Source organism: Dermacentor silvarum, chromosome 5 (assembly GCF_013339745.2).
Source record: "Dermacentor silvarum isolate Dsil-2018 chromosome 5, BIME_Dsil_1.4, whole genome shotgun sequence".
In the NCBI taxonomy this organism is placed as follows: Eukaryota; Metazoa; Arthropoda; class Arachnida; order Ixodida; family Ixodidae; genus Dermacentor; species Dermacentor silvarum.
In genome coordinates, this window is record NC_051158.1 from 93786454 (window position 1) to 93809483 (window position 23030).

The window sequence follows — 23030 nt, forward strand, 5'->3', positions numbered from 1 at the left end:
CTGTAGAACTTATCGCCCATAATTAACTGTGCATAGTCTGTGGGTGGCTGGTTGGTTGGTGTATTTGCACCCCTAAGCACTTTTTCGCTTATGTTCTTCATTCCTGAATGTCTGCAGATGACAAGCGTTTGTAGGAGACTGAGCAGAGCACTTGGGGAAATTCATAGGGTCTTCCAAGTGCGGGGCCCCAGATGCAGGTTAAAGAAGGGGTTCTCTCCCAACTTTGAAAAGAAGGTCTTACACTTACTAATGCATTGTTTTATTGCGATAGCAATTATATGGACACTCAAAGAGGATTTCTGCCGTCAGCGTCGCCGTCAGGTTCCGTATGACGTCAACGGCAATGAAATCATCGCCGTGCGTCGGACGCTGTATGTGCGAGTGAAAGGGCGCGAGGGACGCGCGCTTTCACAGGGAGCGAATGCATGGCGGAGAACAAACGTGCGTTCTGCGCCGTGCTCCCTGAAGGGCTGTAGAATTAAGCGTCTCTTTCCTCCTTTACAATCACCATATATATAGAGCAAACGCGACTTCTTCCGTCACGCGAAAAGCCGTGGGGGGACGTGAGGGAGTGAGGGGAGGTGACGTTTAGCTGCGGCACCAAATGCGTATTTATATAAAAATGTTGCGAGGCAAGAAGGTGGTAAAGACTTCCGACGCTGATCGACGAGTTTCCCTTGCTGGTCTTGTTGAAAACCTCCGAGCCGCCCCCAGAGGCCTCGGCAACAGTCGCCAGCACCGCGCACGTTCGGTGCGAACGCGGGCAAAACGGTGACAGCGTCGACAACAGTTCTGCGCGTTTCTGTTGCTGCTGCATGTCCAAGTTTATACAGCTGATAAAACTACCTTCCTTACTCCGTACAGCTCTGTACTAAGTTGCTATCGCAATTGATGCTTCGCCTTTCGGGTGAAAGTGCGACATTTTTTTTACCCAAATTTTGAAAGATTTGCATTCCTTGGCTCACATCATTCAAGGAAACATTTGGTTTTGACATTTGGCTAGATTGGAACACTTAGTTGCTAACATGCAACGAAACCAGTCCACATCTCGGTAGCAGCTTGGCTCTTTGATGATGAGTTGTGCATACGATGGCGTTATTTTTACAGTGAGGCTGTTACGGGGGAGTTGCACGATGGCTTTCCTGTGGCGAAGGCTGGTGTGGTTCGTATCAAATGTAAATGCAATGCAGCTTAGTGTCGGAGGCCTAAATTTGCCTTCAAATGTAATGCTCAATGATTATAAAATAGTAGTCACTTGTACATATTGCAGGGAGAGGCCTTCGTCCTGCAGTGGACATAAATATAGGATTATGTTGATGATCTCATTCAAATAGACAACAGCTTGCATGCACGGTTTCCTTAATTAGTAGTCCATAATTTTGGTTTTTCACGTCACATCATATCGGCTCCATGTTGGAGGTCAGCTAGGAGCTTGTGCGGCTGCGGCAATGAAGGCTGGCATCGGGGTGCTGCCTGCAGTGCAGCCTGCGTTGGGGCCCCTAAGAACGGCCAGCAATGACCATGCTCATAACGCTGTCACTGCGTTTGAGCTAGGCCATGAACTAGCAAACATATCCCTAGACTCTGCCCCTAGTACGTCCGAATGGTGCAAGAACTCGTTTATGTTGACGGTCGTCATATTGGCATACATAAGTCAACAATCTTTTCCTGAGAAGTTAGACACGCAAAGATGTGAAGTGTAATAATAGTTAAATGGTGCGGACCAACAAATTCTTGATGCAAAGTTTGAGTGTGAACAAAGCAGCAGTGAGTGCAAAATGTTCTTTTGAAGTTTTTCGGATAAGAATGGAGGCCCCTGTACCATTGCTCGTGGCTGTAATCAACACTAGATGCTGGAAAACATTTCCTAAGAGTGACACAGGATAACCAAAGGGCAATGCTTTCATGTGTCATGCTTGTGTGATCACATCACCATCGGCCACTCAATCTACAAGTGTGTGCACAAAAGTAATGCCTCCAGAATCTTGAGTAATAATAAATGTGATGTTAAAGCTGCACTAATATGCAAACATTGAACCAAAATTCGGTGGTAGATTGCCCTTCTAGACACTGCAATGTCTGTCGTACCAAGAGATGACTTAGTTGCAGAAAAAGATTACCGACTGAAAGGGCTACTCATTTCTGCAGTGGGCAGATTCCTCTATTAAAAAATCAAATTGTCCAAAAGTTTTCCCGTTGCAATGCAATGTTGCTTCTACTGCAATAGCAGTTAAAAGCCCAAAACTCAGTTTTCTCTATTCCATTACATCGTCATCTCGTCATAATGGTACTGTCATTGTGCCACCCGCCCTCGTCTGATCGCTTCCTAACCCTCAGCTTTAGCTTCACCATACCATAAAGGATTAAACTGCTTGTCACCACTACTGGGTTGGTGCCACTGCAGCAAACAATGTTCTATTTTGAGACAGATGCACTAATCACCGACCAGTCGCAAGTCTTCCATGCTTGGCAGTTTGTACGTGGCTTGGAGTACATGTGATGCAGTCTTCGGAGTGCAGTCCTGTTTGCAAGTGTATTTCATAGGCAAGAGCAAGAAATGAACTCCCATAGCGGGACCGGTGTGTGATGCGGCCGTCATTTGCAGTACGGCGTTCACCGCTGCGGTTACTCTTGCTATTTATCCTGCAAAGGAGGTTCTTCGTCGGATTGGATGTTGTTCAGCAGAGTGCTACGATTACTTTCTTCATGCCACTATGGTGGTCATACAGCTGTCATTGCTTACTGTGGGAGGGACTTCCTGTTTGACTGCTGAAGTTTTGCACATGGGGGGGGGGGGGCTTTTGGGAGGTTCAGGGGAGTATTAGCTATCGGCAGTAACTGGACTTCACAACCAGAGGAATTGGTGAAGTCTTGTGATCTTTTAGTACTGGCAGTTGATTACAATTTACCAGTTAAGAGGCACGTCATGTCACGGAAGCTGGTACCATACTTGCACGATCCTGTTTACGTTTTCATCATTTTTCACATTTACAAAAGTTTTGTTGTAGGCAGATGTGATGCTTTGGACTCCTTGGAATCTTAATCATCACTTGCCTCAGTATGCGCCTTCAGCATCCCTTAGTTTGCATCCGTAGTTTTACACACCATGACAATGCTTTAACATTATGAGCAGAACCAAAATTAATGATATCTAAATTGCATTGCTTATGTATTCTAAGACGCTCTTTGACATACATGTGCTGTAAAATCTGTTAAATGTGTGTGAAATTTGTTGCAAAAAGGCAGGGAAAAATCAACGTCTGGCCGGTTACAATGCCACAAATACGTATATGCGCATCTCATTTTAGCAGTAATGATGTATATCAGGCAAACTTCTAATCTTCCAAGTAAACTAGGGTTGAAGTAGCACATGTTCTTATATCCGAAATGTGATTTGGACTGCAGGTTTGAGTGAAGGCACATTCGTGTGCGCAACAAAACTCATTGAAAAGGCGACTCGGATTGGAGGTTGCAGTAAAGAGGATCTTCTTTCTGTCTCTCGCTGAAACTTTAAAATTGTGTATATCTGTTCTGCTGCTGCTTGTAATCATGCTGAAGCTGCAAGAAATGGGTTCCGACTAAATTTTAAAGTGACGAAGTTATAATTGGGTGCAGAAACATGAAATGTAAAGCTGAAATAAGTCTGCACCGATATACGACAATTATGCAGAATGTGTGCGTACGCTCACATCTATACATGCTCCCATTTTACATCGATGAACAATTGGCAGTGTCCTACTTTAATTTTTCCTTTCTGTTAGAAAATTATTTCTTGCATTACAAAGTGTCAGGTCATAAGCACAAGCTTTCTGGAAAAATTGCTTTTGAAGGTGTTTCTTTATTGCGTGGATCTAGAACAAGCATCATAGCAATGATGTAAATATCACTAAAGTTACAACCACGGATTCTGTGCCTAGCATAGTGTAAATGGTATTCCGCTTTATGTTGCACTGATGTCACACACCAGTTTTTACTGGCCACACAAGAACTTCTTATTTGCCACCCTGCTTTTGCTAACTTCATTTACTGGTGAAATCAATAATTGGATGACATCTTGTCTGTTCGGGCAGTAGATTCATATTAGAAACACAGTTAATGGAACCCCGACCAAAATGGCGTTGTCGAAGGGGTTAGATGTTTCGGCTTCCATGCGGAAGCCTTGCTCGCTCACTGTAGTCAGCGAACAAGGCTTTTATGTAGAAGCCGAAACATCTAATCCTTCAACAACACCATTTTGTTTGGCATTCTGTTAATTGTGTTTCCAGTATACATCTTTTACTGGTGTCACACGAGCAGTCTGACCGGTGATGACACAGGAATGTGGATAACATTCCTTAACCATAGATGCTTATTGCAACTATATTTACTGCTCCATTACTTAATTACGAGTGAGTAATTTGTGTTGCAAGAAACATACTTGCTCCAACTGGTGAATTTTGTTATTACCATGAGGGGATTCAAGTTGCACGGACGTTCATGGGAAGTGTTCGTATGAACGTGATACTTGCCGCGCACAGGTGTGGCTGTGGATTGCTGGTAATGGCACAGTGAAGGACCGTAATCTGTAACCAACAGCCTGTGCCTTGCAGCAGTTGCTTGCTGGTTTGAGCGCACGTGCAGCTAAAACAACAGTGCAAGTAATGCAGACTGTGGAGGCAATGCTGGCTTCTGTGCACTAGCCCGAAGCATTACTAGTCCCCATGTGTGACATCATGCAATTGTTTCATCTTCACGCCTATTCTGTTCCTACCTGTGCCATTTTACTCTTCCCTTCATGTGGAGAAGCAAGTCAGAAGCGTGTACTGCAGGCTGACCTCCAACATTTTAACAGTGAAAGTCTCTCTCTTTTAAGATAACAGTGCATTTCTGTTTGTACTGTCTCCTACCAGGTGCCGCTGTTGGCCGAAGCCACGTCCAATGTTGAAGCCCCCGTGCCTGGCTACTTGTACAAGGAGATCAGCTGTATCCTTTGAGAAGTCGGCATTTTACTGGCCTTTGCCAGGTTGGTGAGCGGGCTTGGCCTCTTTTGTAGGTACTACTGTCTATCCCCCCCCCCCCCCACCAAAAAAAGGAGAAAGACACTTTCACTGCTACTGGCACAGTTGAACCTTGATATGATAAATTATTGCATATAACAGAGTATATCTGTAATATTTCTCACTGGTATTGGCAGGTAACGATTATATGCTTTAACAAATATCGTATGTAACGAAAGTATTTTAGTCTTGAATGCAACTTCGTTATAACACAGTATGGCTGTATTGGTCCAGTATGCTGCCTGTTGGTAGGGCTGTCAGGAATGCTATGCATCATTTAAAGGGGGGCCCTGAACAACTTTTTGTCGAAGTTACAAAATGCATTTGAAGTTGAAGTCACAAAATGCATTTGAAGTCCTACAAGACATTAAGTACACTATTTCATAAATACTTTGCCGTAAGCAGGACTTCAATGCATTCAGCAGAAGCGGAGTTATTGGCAATCAAACATCCCCTACGCAGTCTTTCTCTGTCCTTCTTCGATGACTTGCACTGTGAAGGCTACGATGGAGCGAGGCGTGCCCATAACACTCCGCTTACTGAACATCACCATGGTGCGTAGTTCAACTTTGATTTTGGCTGTTCATGTAGACACCAATACTTCTGATTTTGGCTCCTACAACACGCCAAACGCTGTTGTCCTCAGCGAGCCGCAGTGCGCTCAGCCAGCGGACTCGTTGGGCACTGCACGGCGGCTGCGGTATCTACACTACGTAGCAGACGGCAGCTACATGCAACTGTAGTGCATATGTGCAGCGTTTGCTTTGTGCACGACTGGGCTTCAGTGCGTGCTCGTGCTCAGTGCTCCGTTCTGACTGTGCTAACGTGATGCGGACCGACTTTGTCCTTGACCAGCTTGACCGACAGATAGTAGCCACATCCAAGTAGCGCATTTTGAAATGCTGTGAATAGCTCAATACGAAGTGAAGTCTGCCTAGGCGTCTAACCACGAGCGAGTGCTCGCTGGAAAGCATGTGTTTGGTCTGACCTTAATTTTAGCGTGATTCGAGTCTAATTGAGTGTTGAAAACTAGTTGGAGCTAGCAAGACCCAGCAACTACGACACCGATAAGCAGGGTGGCCAAAGTTTAATTCCTACGCGGGTGGCCGTGGCTGAGCGCTAGCATGCTATAGTCCACTCCTTCTCGAAGTACATAATTATTATCGAAATTCAAAAGCAGGTTTTCACTTAACTTGAGCCTGTTTATTAAACTTCGTCAGTAAATATACACAGTAACAGTAGGAAGAAGTGCACTGATCAGAACACTCTTCTTGATTGATGTCAGCTATTGTACAATAGCAGCCGCATATTCCTATATGCTATGATCTGCTATATTACGAAATAAAACGTCCAGAAAAGAGTGAGGAGCAGGCTTCTGTCGAAAACAAAGCGTTTGAGAGACAGGTGACTTCGCGCTCGGCTTGCGAGCTCCGCAGGCCGTGCACGACTACAGAACTTGGCTGAATTTAATTAATGTTCACAGCAACGTATGCTATCCGGCCGCAGACTGTGTTATTTCACCAAGCCTGAAAGATAGTTCAAGACCCCTTTAATAAATGCACTCAGTGGTTCAGGAAGATGACAGTTTGGGCTGGTTGATACTGCATGATAGCCTGTGGGTAGTGCAGAATACTTTAAACAATGGCGAGGTACAAGAGCGTTTAGTAGTATGCGTATAGTCCTACAAGACATTATAGTCACATATAAGTTTTGTAGCTGAATGCTGTATGCCTAATTATCTGTTTGAATGGTAACAAATCTATTAGAGATCTCCCGCAGTCGATATTGTTATTCTGTCATATCAGCTCAATTACTTGAAGAGGCAGACACCACTTGCAAGGCAAATTGCGGGTTTAGCTACAGCTAACACATTCACTGCGGCATGGGTCGCAGGCGGGTCATGGCAGTTATTCCTCCTGTGTGGCTGTGCAAGACTTCCCTGTGCAAGAGACATCTTTGCTAGAGACATCAACGGATAGGAATAACTTTCCTTGCTTCTGATCTGAGGTGTCGGGGCATCATCTATTTGCACCTTAATTTAAGGAAGTTTCAAAGGAGCACAACTCCCCTGGTGACTCAGCGGTGGGTCATGACCCACCAGAGAAGTATGACAAGTGACCTACCAATGGGTCGCCCCGCACAGGAATCGAGACTTCAAAAAGTGATGCCTCAGTAAACGTGTTTTAGCATTTATCACCTCACGTAATTTCCTGTTTTAAGGAAGGTTCAAGTTGGGCATGAAATACGGCTACCTTCTTAGATTATAACATCAGAAGAAGAAAAAAACAATATCTTTGTATGTCTCATTGCTTACAGAGCTGTACATTGTGAATAACTGTTTAACAACTGCCTACTCCTGCTCCAGTATAGTTGCGTGTGATGGGGTGGCAATTTTATTAACATGTCTTCGAGGGAGCAGTATAGCATTCGTTGCACAAACAAACAATAGAAAATACAAGCAGCCTTATTGGACATCAATATCCTTTAAGCTCTGCATCATTCATGGTACATGAAAACGTTGTGAACTCAGCAAAACCCACGAAATTATATGCAATCTTGTGGTGAGCTAACAGCATTGTGTTTCAATATACTAAGGACTAATTGCTTTATTTCCATCCAGATAATGTTGATGGCGGTGAAAGAGAGAAAAAGCTTGAAATGGCTTGACTACCTTTCCCTTCCACAGGCAACATAACCACTTTTGCATTTTTTTGTATTTGGAGTACAGTCGTTAGTGTACTTCGCATTCAATATTGAAAATAAGTGAGAAGAGTAGTATTACAAAACTAAACACTAGTGCTGTTAAAGTAGTCAGCATAAAGCATCTCACAGTAAATATACAGCTGTTAGTCCAATCAGTACAGAAATATTACATAATTGCTACAAAAATAATAACTACTAAGTACAGTGGAATCTCGTTGATACCATTCTGCATAATAAGTTTTTTGTTTATTTCCCGACCAGTGTCTTACAGGAGCAATGTATTTCGGTCAATACGATTTTCGGAATATACATTTTATTTTCCAGTTGCCGTGAAGATCATATCATTGAGATTCCACTGTGTACAACAGATTTTCATAATTATTTTACGGCAGAAGTTAACTCTTTCCTTACCGGGCCCAAGGCAATCTTTCAATTTGGCTGACAGTTTTTCCACATGTTGTTAAACATTTCTGTTTGAATTCTTCTACTAGTAACACCATGCACTGTATAAAATGACAACTGCACTTTATACTGTTGGTTTGACAGTTTTCAGCAGAGTGGGGAGTCGACTGGAGGTATCGTCGAATCTAGCTTCCAGTGATCCTAGTGCTTCCTCAATTAACGATACTAAATTTCTGCTTTAGTTGGCTCAGCAACATAATTTTTAAATGACAGCAGCAGTGAAGACACGGAAGCTTCTCTATGGTCGTAAATGTTCTGATCCAACGTGTAGGTTGTTTTAACGATGTCTCAAACAGCGGTGGATGCTCTTGAGTGCATGTTATTTTTATAATCGGGTTCGACTATTATCAAGCGCAACTATTGTCAAGTCCCCACCGTGGTTTAATTTTATCTGTCAGCGCTTCGGCTGTCTGCCATATTTTTGCGCGTATATCCCGCACCAAAAATTCAAAAAGCTTAAAGAAAAGTTGGGGTGCGGGTTATACGCGAGTTTTACTCAGAGGTGTAATTTCACAGCAGCGCAGCGCGTGCTGCTGTGAAGCTACACAGCATCCAGGTTTATCAGCTTTGCCGAAGAGGGGGGAATAGAACCGCTGGCCGAAGATACGTTGTGGACGAGTCGTGCGTCCGTGAGTGAACTGTTTGTGAAAAGATTTGAGCGTTGCATGGCAGTTATTTCCGCGGGTTATACGCGGAAAAATATGGTATGTACAAATTATTGCGAGCAATCCTTCCCACCGTGTGAGGTTTTCACTCACATAAGAGCACACTGTTGATTTCAGACCGACCTTCGACCGAAGCTTGACTAGCTGTCTAACCTCTCACATTTTGAACACTTCCTGTGCAAGTGCTCTTATTCTTTACTGTACAATATTGTGCAAGACTCTACATTACTGTACAACACAGTCAGCACTGTATAGGAACTGAACAAATCATGTGGAGGCTCCAGCGCCATTTAAACGTGCACTAGACCTCCTTGCTTGCACAGAAAAGCTGATAATCAAGTATGGGGCGCCTTTTGCATGCTCCCTGACCGGACAATCAAAGCTTTGCAAGACTCACCTGTCTTTACATTTGCGAAGCCACGGCTTTCTTGCATAGCATGGGCATCACGATGGCTAGTATTGACACTAACAAATCTGCATAATATATTTTTTTTTTTGTGGTCTAGTAACAGAAGGTGGGAACTACAATCCAGGTGCATGTTTTGTATATTTCAGATTTCATTCTTTTACTATCAGTACGTATACTAGAAAAAGCAAGTTATTACTTTCATTCAGTTTCCTTGAGGTGCCTCTTTGAAGTATCACATAAGAATTCTCAAAAACTTGGAGGACGCTTAAGCTTCGCCTTTAAGAGTGGAACGTGATAGCATTCATAGATCCCCGACTGTTTCTCACGCTTCCCAGCAACTGCAGCTTATGTAACCGTAATGTTTACTGAGATACGCTGGCGACAAACGCTGCACACTTAGGCGAGCTTTCTTGTTGAAACGTGGCCTCTTGTGTGAGCCGATCCTGGAGGTAGTGCACTGCCGCGCCATTAAAACTACATCATTTTCAGGTTTCTGTTATTGTTTTGCACTTTTAATATTTCTATCTAAGAAGATTCAACATAAAAGGCATGTGCTGTCGGTGTTTTGTTTCGTGACATTTGTTTGTGGGCTATCATTCTCAAAGTTCTGAGGAATAACTTTGTCAGGAATGTAAGACAGGGTATGAGCAATTTTGGTGATAGAATGGTGGGGCAATATAACCCGCATATACCGCATGTCATATAGCAAGGCGTGGCGTATACATATGCCTAAATATAATTTTCTGTAATGGACAACGATGCCAACACCAACCCCGGATTTTCTGTGACACATCTTAATACTGTCATGTTAAAATTTGTCTGAGCAATTATCGCTGTTTTACTGCCATTCAGAACACCGGTGGTCATGTTACAACTTCATGTATTATTGTATAAGTTGCAACTACTAAGTCTTGAAAGAAAACGTTGGAACATAAAACACGTATAATGGGCACATTTATAGTGGTAAGGATAGAGTCAAGTGCTTTTGGTAGTGTGATTTAAGGGGACACCGAAACACTTTTTGGAACGTGGTAAGAAAACATTGCCAATTTGTCGTAGAGGCCCCTGTAAACATGCGAGCCAAATATTACTGCACTGCATGCAGCAGGGACTTTACAATCTCATGTCAGAAACAGCGAAAAATTACTTGCTCTCTATTCCGCATTGCCGTCATGCAGTGTCATCGAAAACAGCTGGTGCGTCAACGCTATTGGCTAATTGTGTGGTCGCTAGAGTCTTCTTAGTAATAGATAATTGCTCATCTTGAGTTAAATAAATTAAAAATGTATGTGTGTGCAGTCTCAAAAAGACAGGAAAAGCATTTCAACTTTGCACTGCGCGTAGCTGCGTCTGCTGCGAGTGGCCTCCGAGATGGCAGTAGTGGCGTGCTGCGTAGCGTAGTCTACCGTGGCTGCCACCGGGTGCCGCGACGGCCGCTTTAACTTCTGCAACACTCAAGTTTTGGCGGGGGCTTCGCCCTCTTGGCTTCCCTGCTGTGTAGCTTCCAGTGCACTAGCATAGATGAAAAGCGAGAGAATGCTGGGTATCAGTGCGATAACTCCATCTATAGTTAAAGGAGTCGAAAACTTTTTTTGGCGTGAGAATCGTGAGACAATGTCCTTTAACAGTGAGGCCATTCTAAGATTAGTTAGAAAAGTGTTTCAGGGCCCCTTTAACATGTGTTTTTCATAAGTTGTTCTGTGTGAATGAAATTGTGAAATGTCTAAAATTCGAGTCACTTGTTATTAGGCCTCTTTTTTCTTTGTCTTTCAATATTGCAATATTCAAAATCTACAATGCTGCTGTCTTTGCTCATCTTTCTAGGTACCTATATATGTATATGTTTATCAACAGTTTAAGGCATGACAACTTTGCCAAAACATTTCACAGGCATGCTGCACCTGTGATCTGACATTTTGTACACTCTTGCAGGTAGATCACTGGGCCATTTTCAAAGGCATTGTGCCTTATGATATTGGTTAGGTATGCATGGACAGAGAACCCTTGCACAGCTGTCAAACAGTACAAGCACAAGTCGGAGACGAGAAGACAAGAACACCACATTATCCCTCCTCTCTGCATATTTACATTTGCACTGGTTTTTCTAATTATCAGCAGCAACAGCTGCAGCAAAAAGCTATCCCAGATGTCCATCCTACACTTGAGCTTCCTTCTTGAGCTCGTGCTGCCATTTTTCTCAATCTGAATGAAAAACAGCCATGACATTGGAGAACGATGGTCAGTATGCTGAGCAAGTTGTTGACTACCTTCTGGGCGCCCTAATGGAGGGACCATCACCAACGAAAGTGAAGGTTAGTCTGGCACGCTTGTTTTTCAACAGTGTTCGAACAAGGGATGTCCTTGGAGAAGGTGTTTCAACAATCCCCTTGTCAAAACGTCAGCTCTGGAGACCTGCCTTGTTGTTGTCATCACCTAAAGTTTTCATCTTCCTGTAAACCTTTGTCTTTAATGCCTTGGTCAGTGCTTCCAAAACTCTCCTGCCCTGTAAGCTGCCAAAGCTACCACTGAGTAGTAATTATACTACCTGCCACAACTGAAGCCGTGAATGCACCAACCAACATAGACGTGGTCCGCATGTACACTGACTTGCTCAGCGTGCTACAGTAAAGTTTTGAAGATGACATATATCTGTAAAGGCATGCACAGTCTTATTTATCGTCAATGTACTCTGAGTGGTGGTGACACATTCAGAATTAATAGAGCTATCTAATGGACAGAATTGCCTGTAAAGTTTGGTAGTGGGCCTGTCTGTTCTGAGACATGGTTGAACACTGCACTGCAAAGCAAGACTATAAGGAGAACAATGTGAAGAACTGGGGCACCATACACACATGAAGCATAGAGAAACATCTGAAGCCACACGTGAAATGAAACGCTGAACTGAGACACTAGACACATGTTTGTCTATAGTGTCTCAGTTCATCACGCCTTTGTCCCAAGTCCTGCTTCACAGCGCAGTGTTCTACCATCAGACAGAGTTGCTTGCACTTTTTTTTATGCCAGAAATCCTAGCCGCTTTCCTCGATGCGACAAATACGAACACATACTTTCAAAGTTGTAAAACCTCGACAACGCACTTCTCACATGTAAAAAGAATGGCACTTGGAAAGTATGAAGGTCGTAAGATATTTTAATTTGACACTAAAGTTGGTCTCAGATCTGGCATCATCCGCCATTACTCGAAGAGGTGGGTGTTACACTGGAAGTCAAAGTGCATAATTGACTAATTAACGAATGTTTGGTAATCAACTGTTTAACTAATTACTTTAGTGCACATATTGCAATAATTACACAAATTGAAGCCAGTGATTTCAGAAAGCATATTCACTTGGAACGAAAATTTTTAAACTAGCACCAGTTTTTGAGATAAGAGCAGTCAAACTTGCAGTAAAAATGCACTGTTGTTCCACTTATATTTAAAAAAAGAGAAAAAGCTTTTTATGCAATGAAGCTAAAGGATTAGTGGAACACCAGCGCATTTTGCTGCAAACATTGGGAATGCACATCTACGGACCAGTGTCATCCTCAAAGTTAATTCTGGTTTGGTATAACTTTCGAAGTCACCGGCTACAATTCTTGAATTGAAGTATGTGCTATAATGTAATTAGTTTAAAGGTTACTTAGAGAACATTTGTTAATTAGTCAAATATTAATTCCGATTTCTCGTGCAAGTAATATCCTCTTGGAGAGTAATCTTGCTCCAGAAGTAGAATTGTGCTACATGCCATGGGTGATGTTTAAAAATTATGTTAATGATAAAAGAAGCACCCCTTAGGTAAGGAATAATTAGATATGTTATAGGATAACAAATTTAGTTAACCTGCACCATGCCCCGATGAAGGACAACTGTGCACAGACCACGTTATTGCCGTTGAGGCCGCAAAACGGGGATCAATAATTCATTGTTATAAATTGCTTTTCTTTTGTCCTCATGTTGATGTTGAGCAGTGCCTGAGGGTCCTACAGCATGTTCTCACCAATGGTCATGCCAGCGTACGGACTATCCTGACCAGGAAAGACACTGCCATTAGATCAGCTGCAAGTGAGTACGCTCTTTATTTCTTTTTATAATGAAAAGCTGTCTTTGCTACACTTGTTGCTGTATGCTTTCTGTTCATGCTTCAATAGCCCACGAGCCCCGCCTCATACATCATAGTGGGGGGCGTGTACTGCACTGACTAGCTTAAGTTACGTGCTCTATCTATTATGGAAGTGACACCAACAGTTGCGCCATTACATTGCTTGCAATGACGCGGTTACTTATCACAGCTCTTGCCTTCTTTGATGGCAGATAACAAGTACAGCCCTCGCCCCTTTCCGTGTCATTTGGCAGCACACGAGGCTGCCGTGTGTTGTGTCTTTAGCACTTGAGCAAATCATGTCTAGCTAATATCAACCAGCACAATTTTCTGTTCCACTAGGCATTGCTTTCGTGCCATGTGCGGCGATCTTGGACTTGAGTCTGCTCGCACTGGGCAGCTTTAGCGTTTTATTAACTAGAAGTTATCAGAGTGGCTTGTCAGTGATGCATATGGCCCAAGAATGCGGCCCCTCGGAGATCTGTTTGGCCATGTTCCTCTCGAACAACTGCTGGAGCATTCCAAAGCTGGCCCCTTTGAGCCAATGTGGTGTATTAACATATACAGTAAACCCTCGTTTATTCAAATTATCGTATCTCGTAATGTCAGCTAAGTTGAAATTTTTTCTGGCCTTTGTGTCAACCCATGTATTTATCGCCTCTTATCTCGAAAAGTTTTTGGCCGGACCTCGGATGTCTCGAAATCTCTGCTTTGAAAATACCAGAAAGAAAGGCAACGGGGCAGCATCGGCAGCTTCGCTTGCGCTAGCATTTCAAGTGGTGGCACCTGCTGCCAGTACATTGTGGACATTTTTCCTCTCATTGTTCAGTTTCGGTTGTTAAAGTGAAATTGTCTGGAATTTATTATAATGTGGAAAATAGCAGCGTCACCGTTTTGGATGCCTGGAACTGGCTATGCTTGCATTACTGGCTTAAAATATTGCATTAGGATCAATCATCGTGACTCTGTGCCAAGTACGTGCATTGTATTGGCACAGTGCCAAAAACGCCGCTGCCAAGAAATGCCGACATGTCTGATGCTTATGCGTGTGAAAGTGACCGAGAATATAATATACTGGTGGAATTTTGGAAATGATCCGTGTGCTCAATACAAGGCCACCAAGCTTCTATTTTTGTAATTGTGCCTATCTCAAAATTTTCAATTTTTAGTTTCGAGTTACCAGGGTTTTATTGCACTTCATGTTGCCTCTATTTCTTGAATTTATTATGCACATGTTGTTCTGTTTATCTCCTATCAGATATTTTCGGTTTTACTTCTCCACTGGCACTTGCATAACACTTTTGTCAATGTTCCACATCACTTCAGAACACCGTGGCATGGTAATCGAGGTAACTGTAAGTGGTTCAGTAACTGAGGGTGTGTGCTTATTTTTTATGCAACATCTACATATGCTATAGTCACGTGAATCTGCTCACTTGTTATACTCGAATATGACAATGGTTTGCTTCGTGTTTTGCACTTTGTAGTCTGCTATTTTCTTACTCCATTCTTCACAGAGAAAAAACTTTTAAAAAATCTAGGGCTTGTAACATTTTTATTACTGTTGGGATTGCCAACCATTCCTCAGCGCCCCCTAGCAGATGAGATTGCCTTTTTGCGTAATAAAGAGAGGCGTGCCTAAAAAGGCACTCGAGCCAGTGTCCCTGCAATTGTACCAGCTACTGAGCTAGAAATTGCCTTGCATAAATTATTTTGTGTTTTCCATGGGCACCACGGTCTTCGGTTATTATACGAACAATTTCTCAAGTTTTGCGTGCAATAGCACCAAGATGACATGATAATGAAACATCTAAAGCACCTGCACAGCTATCTTGACAAATAAAAGTGGACTATAGTATGTTACACCTGTTAATTGTTACAAAACATAAAGCCCATGTTAACGGATTGTTAATGGATTCCAGCATTACTGTAAAAGGAGATATGCGAAATTCTGTGAGTGCGCTTTCCTGCACGTCTCATTCAACCCACACGTAATTGTGGACATCACCCTACCAGTGTAAATAAAGCAGAAGTACATGAGCAGGCGATGCTATTCTCGCCACCATCTCTTCCTTGCTATATCCTCGCCGTCTGCTATATCCTACTCTTGGCTCATTGGTGAGATGCCCTACACAAGATGGGCGACATCCATGGAGGAATGAATACAATAGGAGGGAGCATCACAGTGACAATCTTGAAACCTAGTTATAAAAAATATAAAGGAAAAGTAGGCCCTAGTGACCTGATAGACAGGCAATCAAGCGAATGTCCAGGGTCCGCAGTGACTGCTTTCCTGCGGGAAAAAAATTCGTCCATTCTTGTGCCCAACCATAGACTGGCGAGCCAGGGACCCTGAAGATATTTAAGGCCGTGCAGTCTCATTGTTAAGGCAGAGAGTCCCAGTCGACGCTGTCATTCTGCTCAAAGTCTTCAGCCTCTCAGCAGACTGGCGAGAACTCAACAGGCGCATCTAAACAACGTAACAATGTTGCACCACACAATCTTACAAAATAGTGCACGTAAATCACAAGGAAAGGCAACGACTTCGGCGTTTAGAGTGCAGGTTAATGCTATTTATTTTTCTCACAGCAAAAGATGCAGGGCAGAAGTTTTTACTGAGCGAAAATGCGACAAAAAGTATCCCTCAAGACGTCTCATCTCTTCCTATATAGGTGCAAGACAGTGGGACAAAAATTAGCAAGGAAATACGCGCTGCAGTTTAAGGTGCACAACAGCTGATTTGACGGAACTATAGACCACGTTCAAGCATTCTGGACGCGTTTCGAGGCGAGAGCTCTGGAAAACCGACTAACCATGTTGGTAAGCGCGTGACGCATTGAAAATTCTTTTGTCATCGGTCAGGCGCCCCAGTCTTTCTCCACGATTGAAGACAACGCATTTGAAGCAAAGAACGACGCGCGTGGTGGCAGAAAACCACCCGTTATACTTCCTGCATGCCTCCATGCCTGTTACGGCAGGTGCCACTAAATGTGACCATGTACTAAACAATCTCGAATGGTCCGGCAACCATGTGGGCTGATTTCTACCCAAAAAGCACCGCGCACAAGGCCCCAGAAAGCGGGAGGGGCGGCGTCGGCGCAGGTTGGCTTGGACGAGGCTAACGGAATTGCATGACGCTCCCTTCTAGTTTTTTTCTTTTTTTTCCTCCATGCCGACATCCATGGAGGAAGGAAACCCCAGGAGAGGCCCTGGCCAGCACAAACGTATTGGAGAAGGTTTGGCGGAAGTCACGTGTTATTTCTCGCAAAGGAGCACTGGGACGGGTACCCCAAATGTCAACGTTGCCATGGCAACCGCGCTCCTGAAGCTTTCGCTGCTGCTCGCGGTCTCTGAAAAGTGAGATACGATTTTTCCGCCGGTGTCTTTCCCGCAGCACCTTTTGTTCGCGAGAAAAGCTGACTTTGGAGTGTGGTGTGTAAGCTTGAAAGTTGTGTTTTGGGTCTGTGAGTGTGAGTGTCGGCCAGCAACAGATACACTCAAGCAATCACGGCGCGAATCTTCGTTGTCTTCTTCAATGTGCCACGGAAAAACACAGGAGCGCGTCTGCTTCACTAAACCTGCTACAGAAGTTTTGTAGGCTTTGTTTTGACGCGCGTCAGGAGCACACACTTCCGGCGGCTCGTAACAATGCAAGTTCAAAGTTCGCGCCCATCTGCTCCGGCGAGCTGCAGAACCCCTGATTGGAGGCGCAAAGAGAGATGGCACACCAACATGGCTGCACTTCCGGCTTCAAAAAAGCGACGTCAGGGCCTCTCCTGTTTAGTTTCCTTCCTCCATGCCGACATCCCACTGACAGTACTGTGAACGGGAAGTCGGTTGTCTTGTGTAGGGGAATCTAATAGTGTGGAAAAGCCTTCCTTCAGTATTTTGAACGTTCCCATATATTTTTTGTAGAAAGGTACATTTTTTTTAAATGTTTCAGCTAATAATTATGATAGCTGTGCAGTCTATAGTGAGTGACGTTTGTCTTCTAGCTCAGTACCACCATGGTCTCTAGAATACTATTCTAGGAGTGCCACGGTTGGTCTCCTTGAAGCCTAATATGCAAATGACAAACTCTAGTTTCATACATAGCAGGCAATGCTACAAAGGTGAGAGAGACTTCTCTCACTGCCCGCATCTGACCAAAAAGAAATGGTGTGCCACATATGAAAATAGTGTTGTAGGTAAGCGTCATGTAATTCGGTGAAAAATGATAAGTTTCATACTTCTATGTTGAAAAATGTGACGTAATTATTACATGGCAGGCATCGGAAATCTGAACCTATTTACTACCATACGAGTGAAGTGACATGTTTCTGCGCCCAGTGGCCACAGCGCATCACCTGTTCTCGTGACGGATATATATAGTATGTCTCCTGTATCTGTAAGCACAAGTGTGAAGAAGTAATGTCTGATTTGACGTAAACTTGGGTCCACAAGTTGTAGTTGTTATATATTGTCACGTGGAAGGAGACACAAACGTGAGACTGTTTACAGGTTATTTTACACGCAACACGCTATTCTGAGCAAGATGGAATCCTGCTTGTCAATGTGGTCAATCTGTCGTACATGATTCGCTCATGCAATGGTGTCACATGCGTACTTGCTAGTGGGTCACTTAGAAGAGGGAGGGTAGGTATCGAGTGATACCATGAGTTTTTGGCCAAATAAGTAAAAGGGAAAATAACCAGCGGTGTCATGCTTAGAGAAGTTATAGACAATCGTTGCTTATGGTAAGGCTAGCTTAGAGAAGTTATAGACAATCGTTGCTTATGGTAAGGCATCCCCACCATGTGTAATGTTTCCTCCACCAAGGATGCTAGTGGACGGAAACACACATGCAAGTCTATTTACAGGTTATATTTAAGCAGGATACGCTACGCTGAACAAGGTGAAATCCCGCTCATGCTAGAGCTCTTCGCTGTCTTTCCCATGCTTTGCTGTCACCAGCAACTGTCCCGTAGCAATATGAAGTAGATCTTTTGTAGAACACATCCCAGATCAAAATCTGCCTTGTGACAGGCGGGGAGAGAGACCGCTATGACCGTAATACTGCTTGCGTAGCATCAGCAGTGTTGCCTGCTACGTATGAAATGGAGTATAGTGGGCTCATTGCATTTTGGCATGTATTGTTATCATTTCTTACATTACATTAAGCATTATGATTTTCTTAATTTTTTCTATTTCTTTTTTCCTGCCTTTGTTGGAACAGATGTATCTGGCGGTGGCTCAGAGAACCAGTGCCTTCGCTTGCTTGCCAAGGTGAGCGGTGCTATAATGCAATGCAAAAATCCGTGCACTGGGATTTACATCTGAACAGGCTAAGACTCGTATGGTTGAACCTCTTAATAATGAAGTGTCATATGAGTTAAAAATATCTTCGTCATATCCAACATTCATTTAAGCACCTACCATATACGTTAGCCGCACTCATGCATGTGAGGGCCACACCCCCTAACTCAGCGCAAAAAAAAAAAAAAAAAGAAATCTCGGACATTGCAGTCAGAGTCAGAAGTGGTTTTATTTAGGCACTAAATGAATTATTAAATTTCTGTATGCAGAAGGAGGTCCCATAGTCAGAGACTGAATCGAGACCTCCTATAGTAGTGAACGCAAAGAAATTAATTAAAGCAGCAAACAGCAGTAGCAAAAACAAGCAATAAAATACATCGCAGGCAAAACAAAGAATTTGACAAAAAAAAGAACAAAAAAAAAAGGAAACAAAAGCCAAAATTAGACAGGATAAGAAACAAGGGTAATTCAATACTTCTAAGCAGTTGTCGAATGATTACAGGGTGCAAAATAGTAAAAATAAATGAAGGAAAGAAAACAGGGTTGTGCGCTATCTGCGAGACCTTCCCATTTTATTTCCCTTTGTGATTTGCTAGTGCCATGCCCCACTGCTTCTTTGTGCGAGTCATTTCCACGACTGCATAGCATGACTGCTTGCCATGGAAAGAAAACTTGTAACTGCATACTAGGCATTTCTCATGTTATGGACAGCACTGAGGACAACTGCCTTTTTGAAAATGCGGACAAACCATGTCCTAGCAGCGTTGACAGCAATACAGATGACGACTGCTAACAAGTGCATCTGCAGAGAGACGCTGGATAGCGTGTTGTTGTAACAGCAGAAATAAAGTGTTCCTTTTGATTTTTTTGCATATGTAAGCTCAAAATTGAATTGCAAATCGCCAACCCCTCTTGGGAAGTTGAATTCTGCCAAAATTGGTAAAAAAAAGTGGAGTCACGCAAATCTACTATGTATATGGTATTTATTACTTGCCGATATCAGTGGGAAACATTCTAGATGCATTTTTTATATCTCCGATAATTTATTATATCCGTGTTCTTTATATCAGGGTTTGACTGTAAACTCACACCTAGACAGCTGTATTTGTTTGAACCCAGGTAGTAATAATTCCAGTTTGTTCGGACAGTTCTAATGTTGTCCAACTGTGTGTTTTTTATTATTACTATTATTTTTAAATTTAGGACACACTGCCAATCCCATCAGGGATTGTTACAGGAAGTGCACTGAATAAACAAGCATGTTATGGAATACCTGGCAAACAAGGTAATTAATACTTAAGTAAGAATTAAGCAATAAAGACCTGTACAGAACAAAGAGAGCTGTGATACTGGACATAGCATAACCGATAGTACCAGAGTTAGAAATTCGAGTGGGCACTGAGTGAACAACATTTGTGACCAACATTTATGGCCTGCGAGTTGCTGTACAAGAATGTTTCACTATTGAGTCTACATACGGCTTTTGATAACTTAGGTATATTTGCTGCATGTATGTGTTTTGTTTTTCTTTGCACTTTTAACATTTTGCTGTTGCAATATGCTATCAGTATTGCCATATTTCTGCTGCACTTGCACGAGGTACATTACCAGTATCAGGCCTTGCATCAGGAGTGCTCAAAGTCCCAGTGCTAGTGAAGCGGGCCTATTGTGCACACTATGCAATTCTCATGGTATTCTCATGAACTATTATTAAAAGTGTTGGTACAACACACATTGCGCATGTACATACAAGCATGTGCACATGCACGTGTGTGCACACACACAAACACCGATACCCTGGAAGCCTTTAGAGACTTCACAGAATCATGACCAAAATTATAGCAATGGAGCGAACTTCTAGTGCGAGTAATGCACGCAAAAATACACTATAATAAGCTTCTTCGAACAATATTTTTTTAATGAAAAAGCGAAACAAAAAAAATTATAGCATCTAAATCTGCTTGTTTGGTTGGAACATCATAAGAATTCTCAGCATCATAAGCCTTGAAGTGCCCCTAAACCACCCCTGACAATTCCAAAAGCAGTCGCCTACTCCTCCGCGGACTAGTTCAGTACCTTCTTCACACATGGAGATGTCAACAGGGCTATGCACAAGACATCACCAAGGTGAAAGCTGTTAATTGGTCCCTATACGGGAAATGCCAGTTTTGATACGTTTTCTAGCATGCCTTTGCCATGCAGTCATACTGCTTGCTCCTCTTAATCGCCTTGCTTGTGTGTCCTGCGCAATCAACTGATTTCACCTCATGTTTCACACTGCTCATGTGGCGACAACAGTGTGTAGCCTGAAACCATGGAGTCTTGACAAGCATAAGTTAATGGTGTTTTCAAACAAGAAAATAGCACCAACATGAAGTTTGATACTGACGTATTGTCCACATATCTTTTAGAGAAGCATGTGGCAAAGAGGGGAGAGTGCCGGTGGGGAGGGTAGCATAGGATAGGGATAAACCGTTCACTCAGCTTCGAGTTCAGAGTGGTTCTCCCATTGCCCCAGAGTAGTGCAGGAGAATATTGTTGTCTGGCTGTGAATGGATTAGGGCAGTGTCTGATCAAATGAAACTACTGAGGCAGTTCTCTGAATTTTCAAGGAGAGCTCGCAATCCTTGTTTCTCAATGCATTGCTTTGCATTCCCTGCTTAACAGGACCTGCTCCATGCGGTTCACGATGATAGCGCTGTGAGCCACCAGACTGCTGGCCAGCTTCCTACTGCTCAGCAAGGTGCGTGAATTGCTCTCCAAACGATGCCAACATCACCAGTGATAGCAACACTGCAGATCCACTGTGTTGGCCGAGTGGCTGTGGTGATCTGCAGCTGAGCACAAGATCACGGGTTCACTTCCCAGCTGAGTTCACTGCATTCCGATGGGAGCAAAATGCACAAAGCCTCGAGTACCTAAATTTAGGTGCACGTTACAGAACCTCAGCTGGCCGAAATTAATCCGGAGCCGTGGCCTCGTGGTTGAGTGTCTGCATTGACTGCGGGAGGACATTGGTTCAAAACCACGCTTCCGCTGATCACCCACTAATTGCCCTAATAGGCACAGGGCCTGCCCTATCCCGACATTTGGCTTTCTTTAAGGATGAACAGTCCTGAGGAAGGAGCTCACGTCATGCAAATCTGGCTGTACTTTGTGGGTACAACAAAATTGTGAAAAGGCGAGGGGGCTGCTGCCAGGTACTTACTGGCAAAGTAGGTACAGTGCTCTGCCAGCCAGGTGCTCAGCCATTATGGGACTTCAATGCTTGGAAAGAGGTGTACTCCCCAACCTGTGAGTGTCCCCACCTAAAAAGTGCTTGGGAATGCCACAGGGGAAATAGCCGCCATCGAAGCAGCCCAGACCATCCTCTTGCAGGGTTTGGTTGTGCCCACAGGGTTCAACGGGATTTGCATGGCACGTGCTCCTTCCTCAGCACAGTTCACTCCTAACGAAAGCCAAGTCTCGGGGAGCCAGAGGATGCTTGTGGCCATTTGAATGACTGATGGGTAACCGGCGGCAGCGTTGTTTTGAACCCACGTCCACCTTCAGCTGAGGCCGACACTTAAGCACGAGGCCACAGCTGTGGAACCACGAGCCCCCTGCTATGATGTCCTTCATAGCCCGTGCTTTGCTTTGGGATGTTTAACACCGTAATATGATTTGATTTAACTTAGTAAATCTGTGTCTTTCTCTCTTTGTTTACCATATGCACAGATGGCTGTAATTGCTTCTGAAGAACCTGTTAGGTCGAGTGGTTATGTGTGGCTATGCAAAGAAGCTAAGCGAAAACAAAGTAAAGAAACACAAGTGTTCTAGTCTATTGTCGATATTTTCTTCATGTATGTGTCGGTTTCTTGCACTTATACAGAAGACTAAACAGGATCCACTGGACCTTTTGTTGGTAGCAACCAAATCAAGCCAACAGACAATGAAGCCAAGGAAATATTAGGAGAAGTTAGCTGTATTTTAGTGCGAAGCAATATTTGCCTCATTCCAGGCGCTTTGCGATAGATAGGCAGGTTCCTGTGTCGCCTCATTTTGGACCTTCTTCAATGAGGAGAAATGGGTGGCTGACAGCGGGATTGAGCCTCCGACTTCCAGCACAACATGCAGCCTCGTGCTACAGCACGAAGCTGCATGTTGAACCACCAGGCCACAATGGCACACGTACTTCTCTTGCGCAAAAGCCAACTATCACTTAAACATTTGGGTGCGTGCGTCCCAGTGCCAGTATCTCGCATTCTTCCCTTGTGACAGCTAGCACATTGAGAAACTGTGTTTGACAGCATAGCCTTCAGGATCAGCCCGCACTCCCCAGTCCTTCCCTCAAGGCAGCTAATGCTACGTAGAGGCTGTG

General features: G+C 43.6%; 1 protein-coding gene across 1 annotated transcript in view; it reads left to right on the plus strand.

Moving 5' to 3' along the window:
* LOC119453621 (AP-4 complex accessory subunit Tepsin-like) overlaps positions 1-23030 on the plus strand; it is a 68914-nt gene that overhangs the window by 7572 nt on the left and 38312 nt on the right. Inside the window, exons 2-6 of the mRNA XM_037715678.2 lie at positions 4890-4962; positions 11493-11587; positions 13245-13338; positions 18591-18640; positions 21338-21413. Of these exons, the coding sequence (XP_037571606.1) occupies positions 4890-4962; positions 11493-11587; positions 13245-13338; positions 18591-18640; positions 21338-21413 (388 nt within the window). The remainder of the gene's footprint in view (positions 1-4889; positions 4963-11492; positions 11588-13244; positions 13339-18590; positions 18641-21337; positions 21414-23030) is intronic.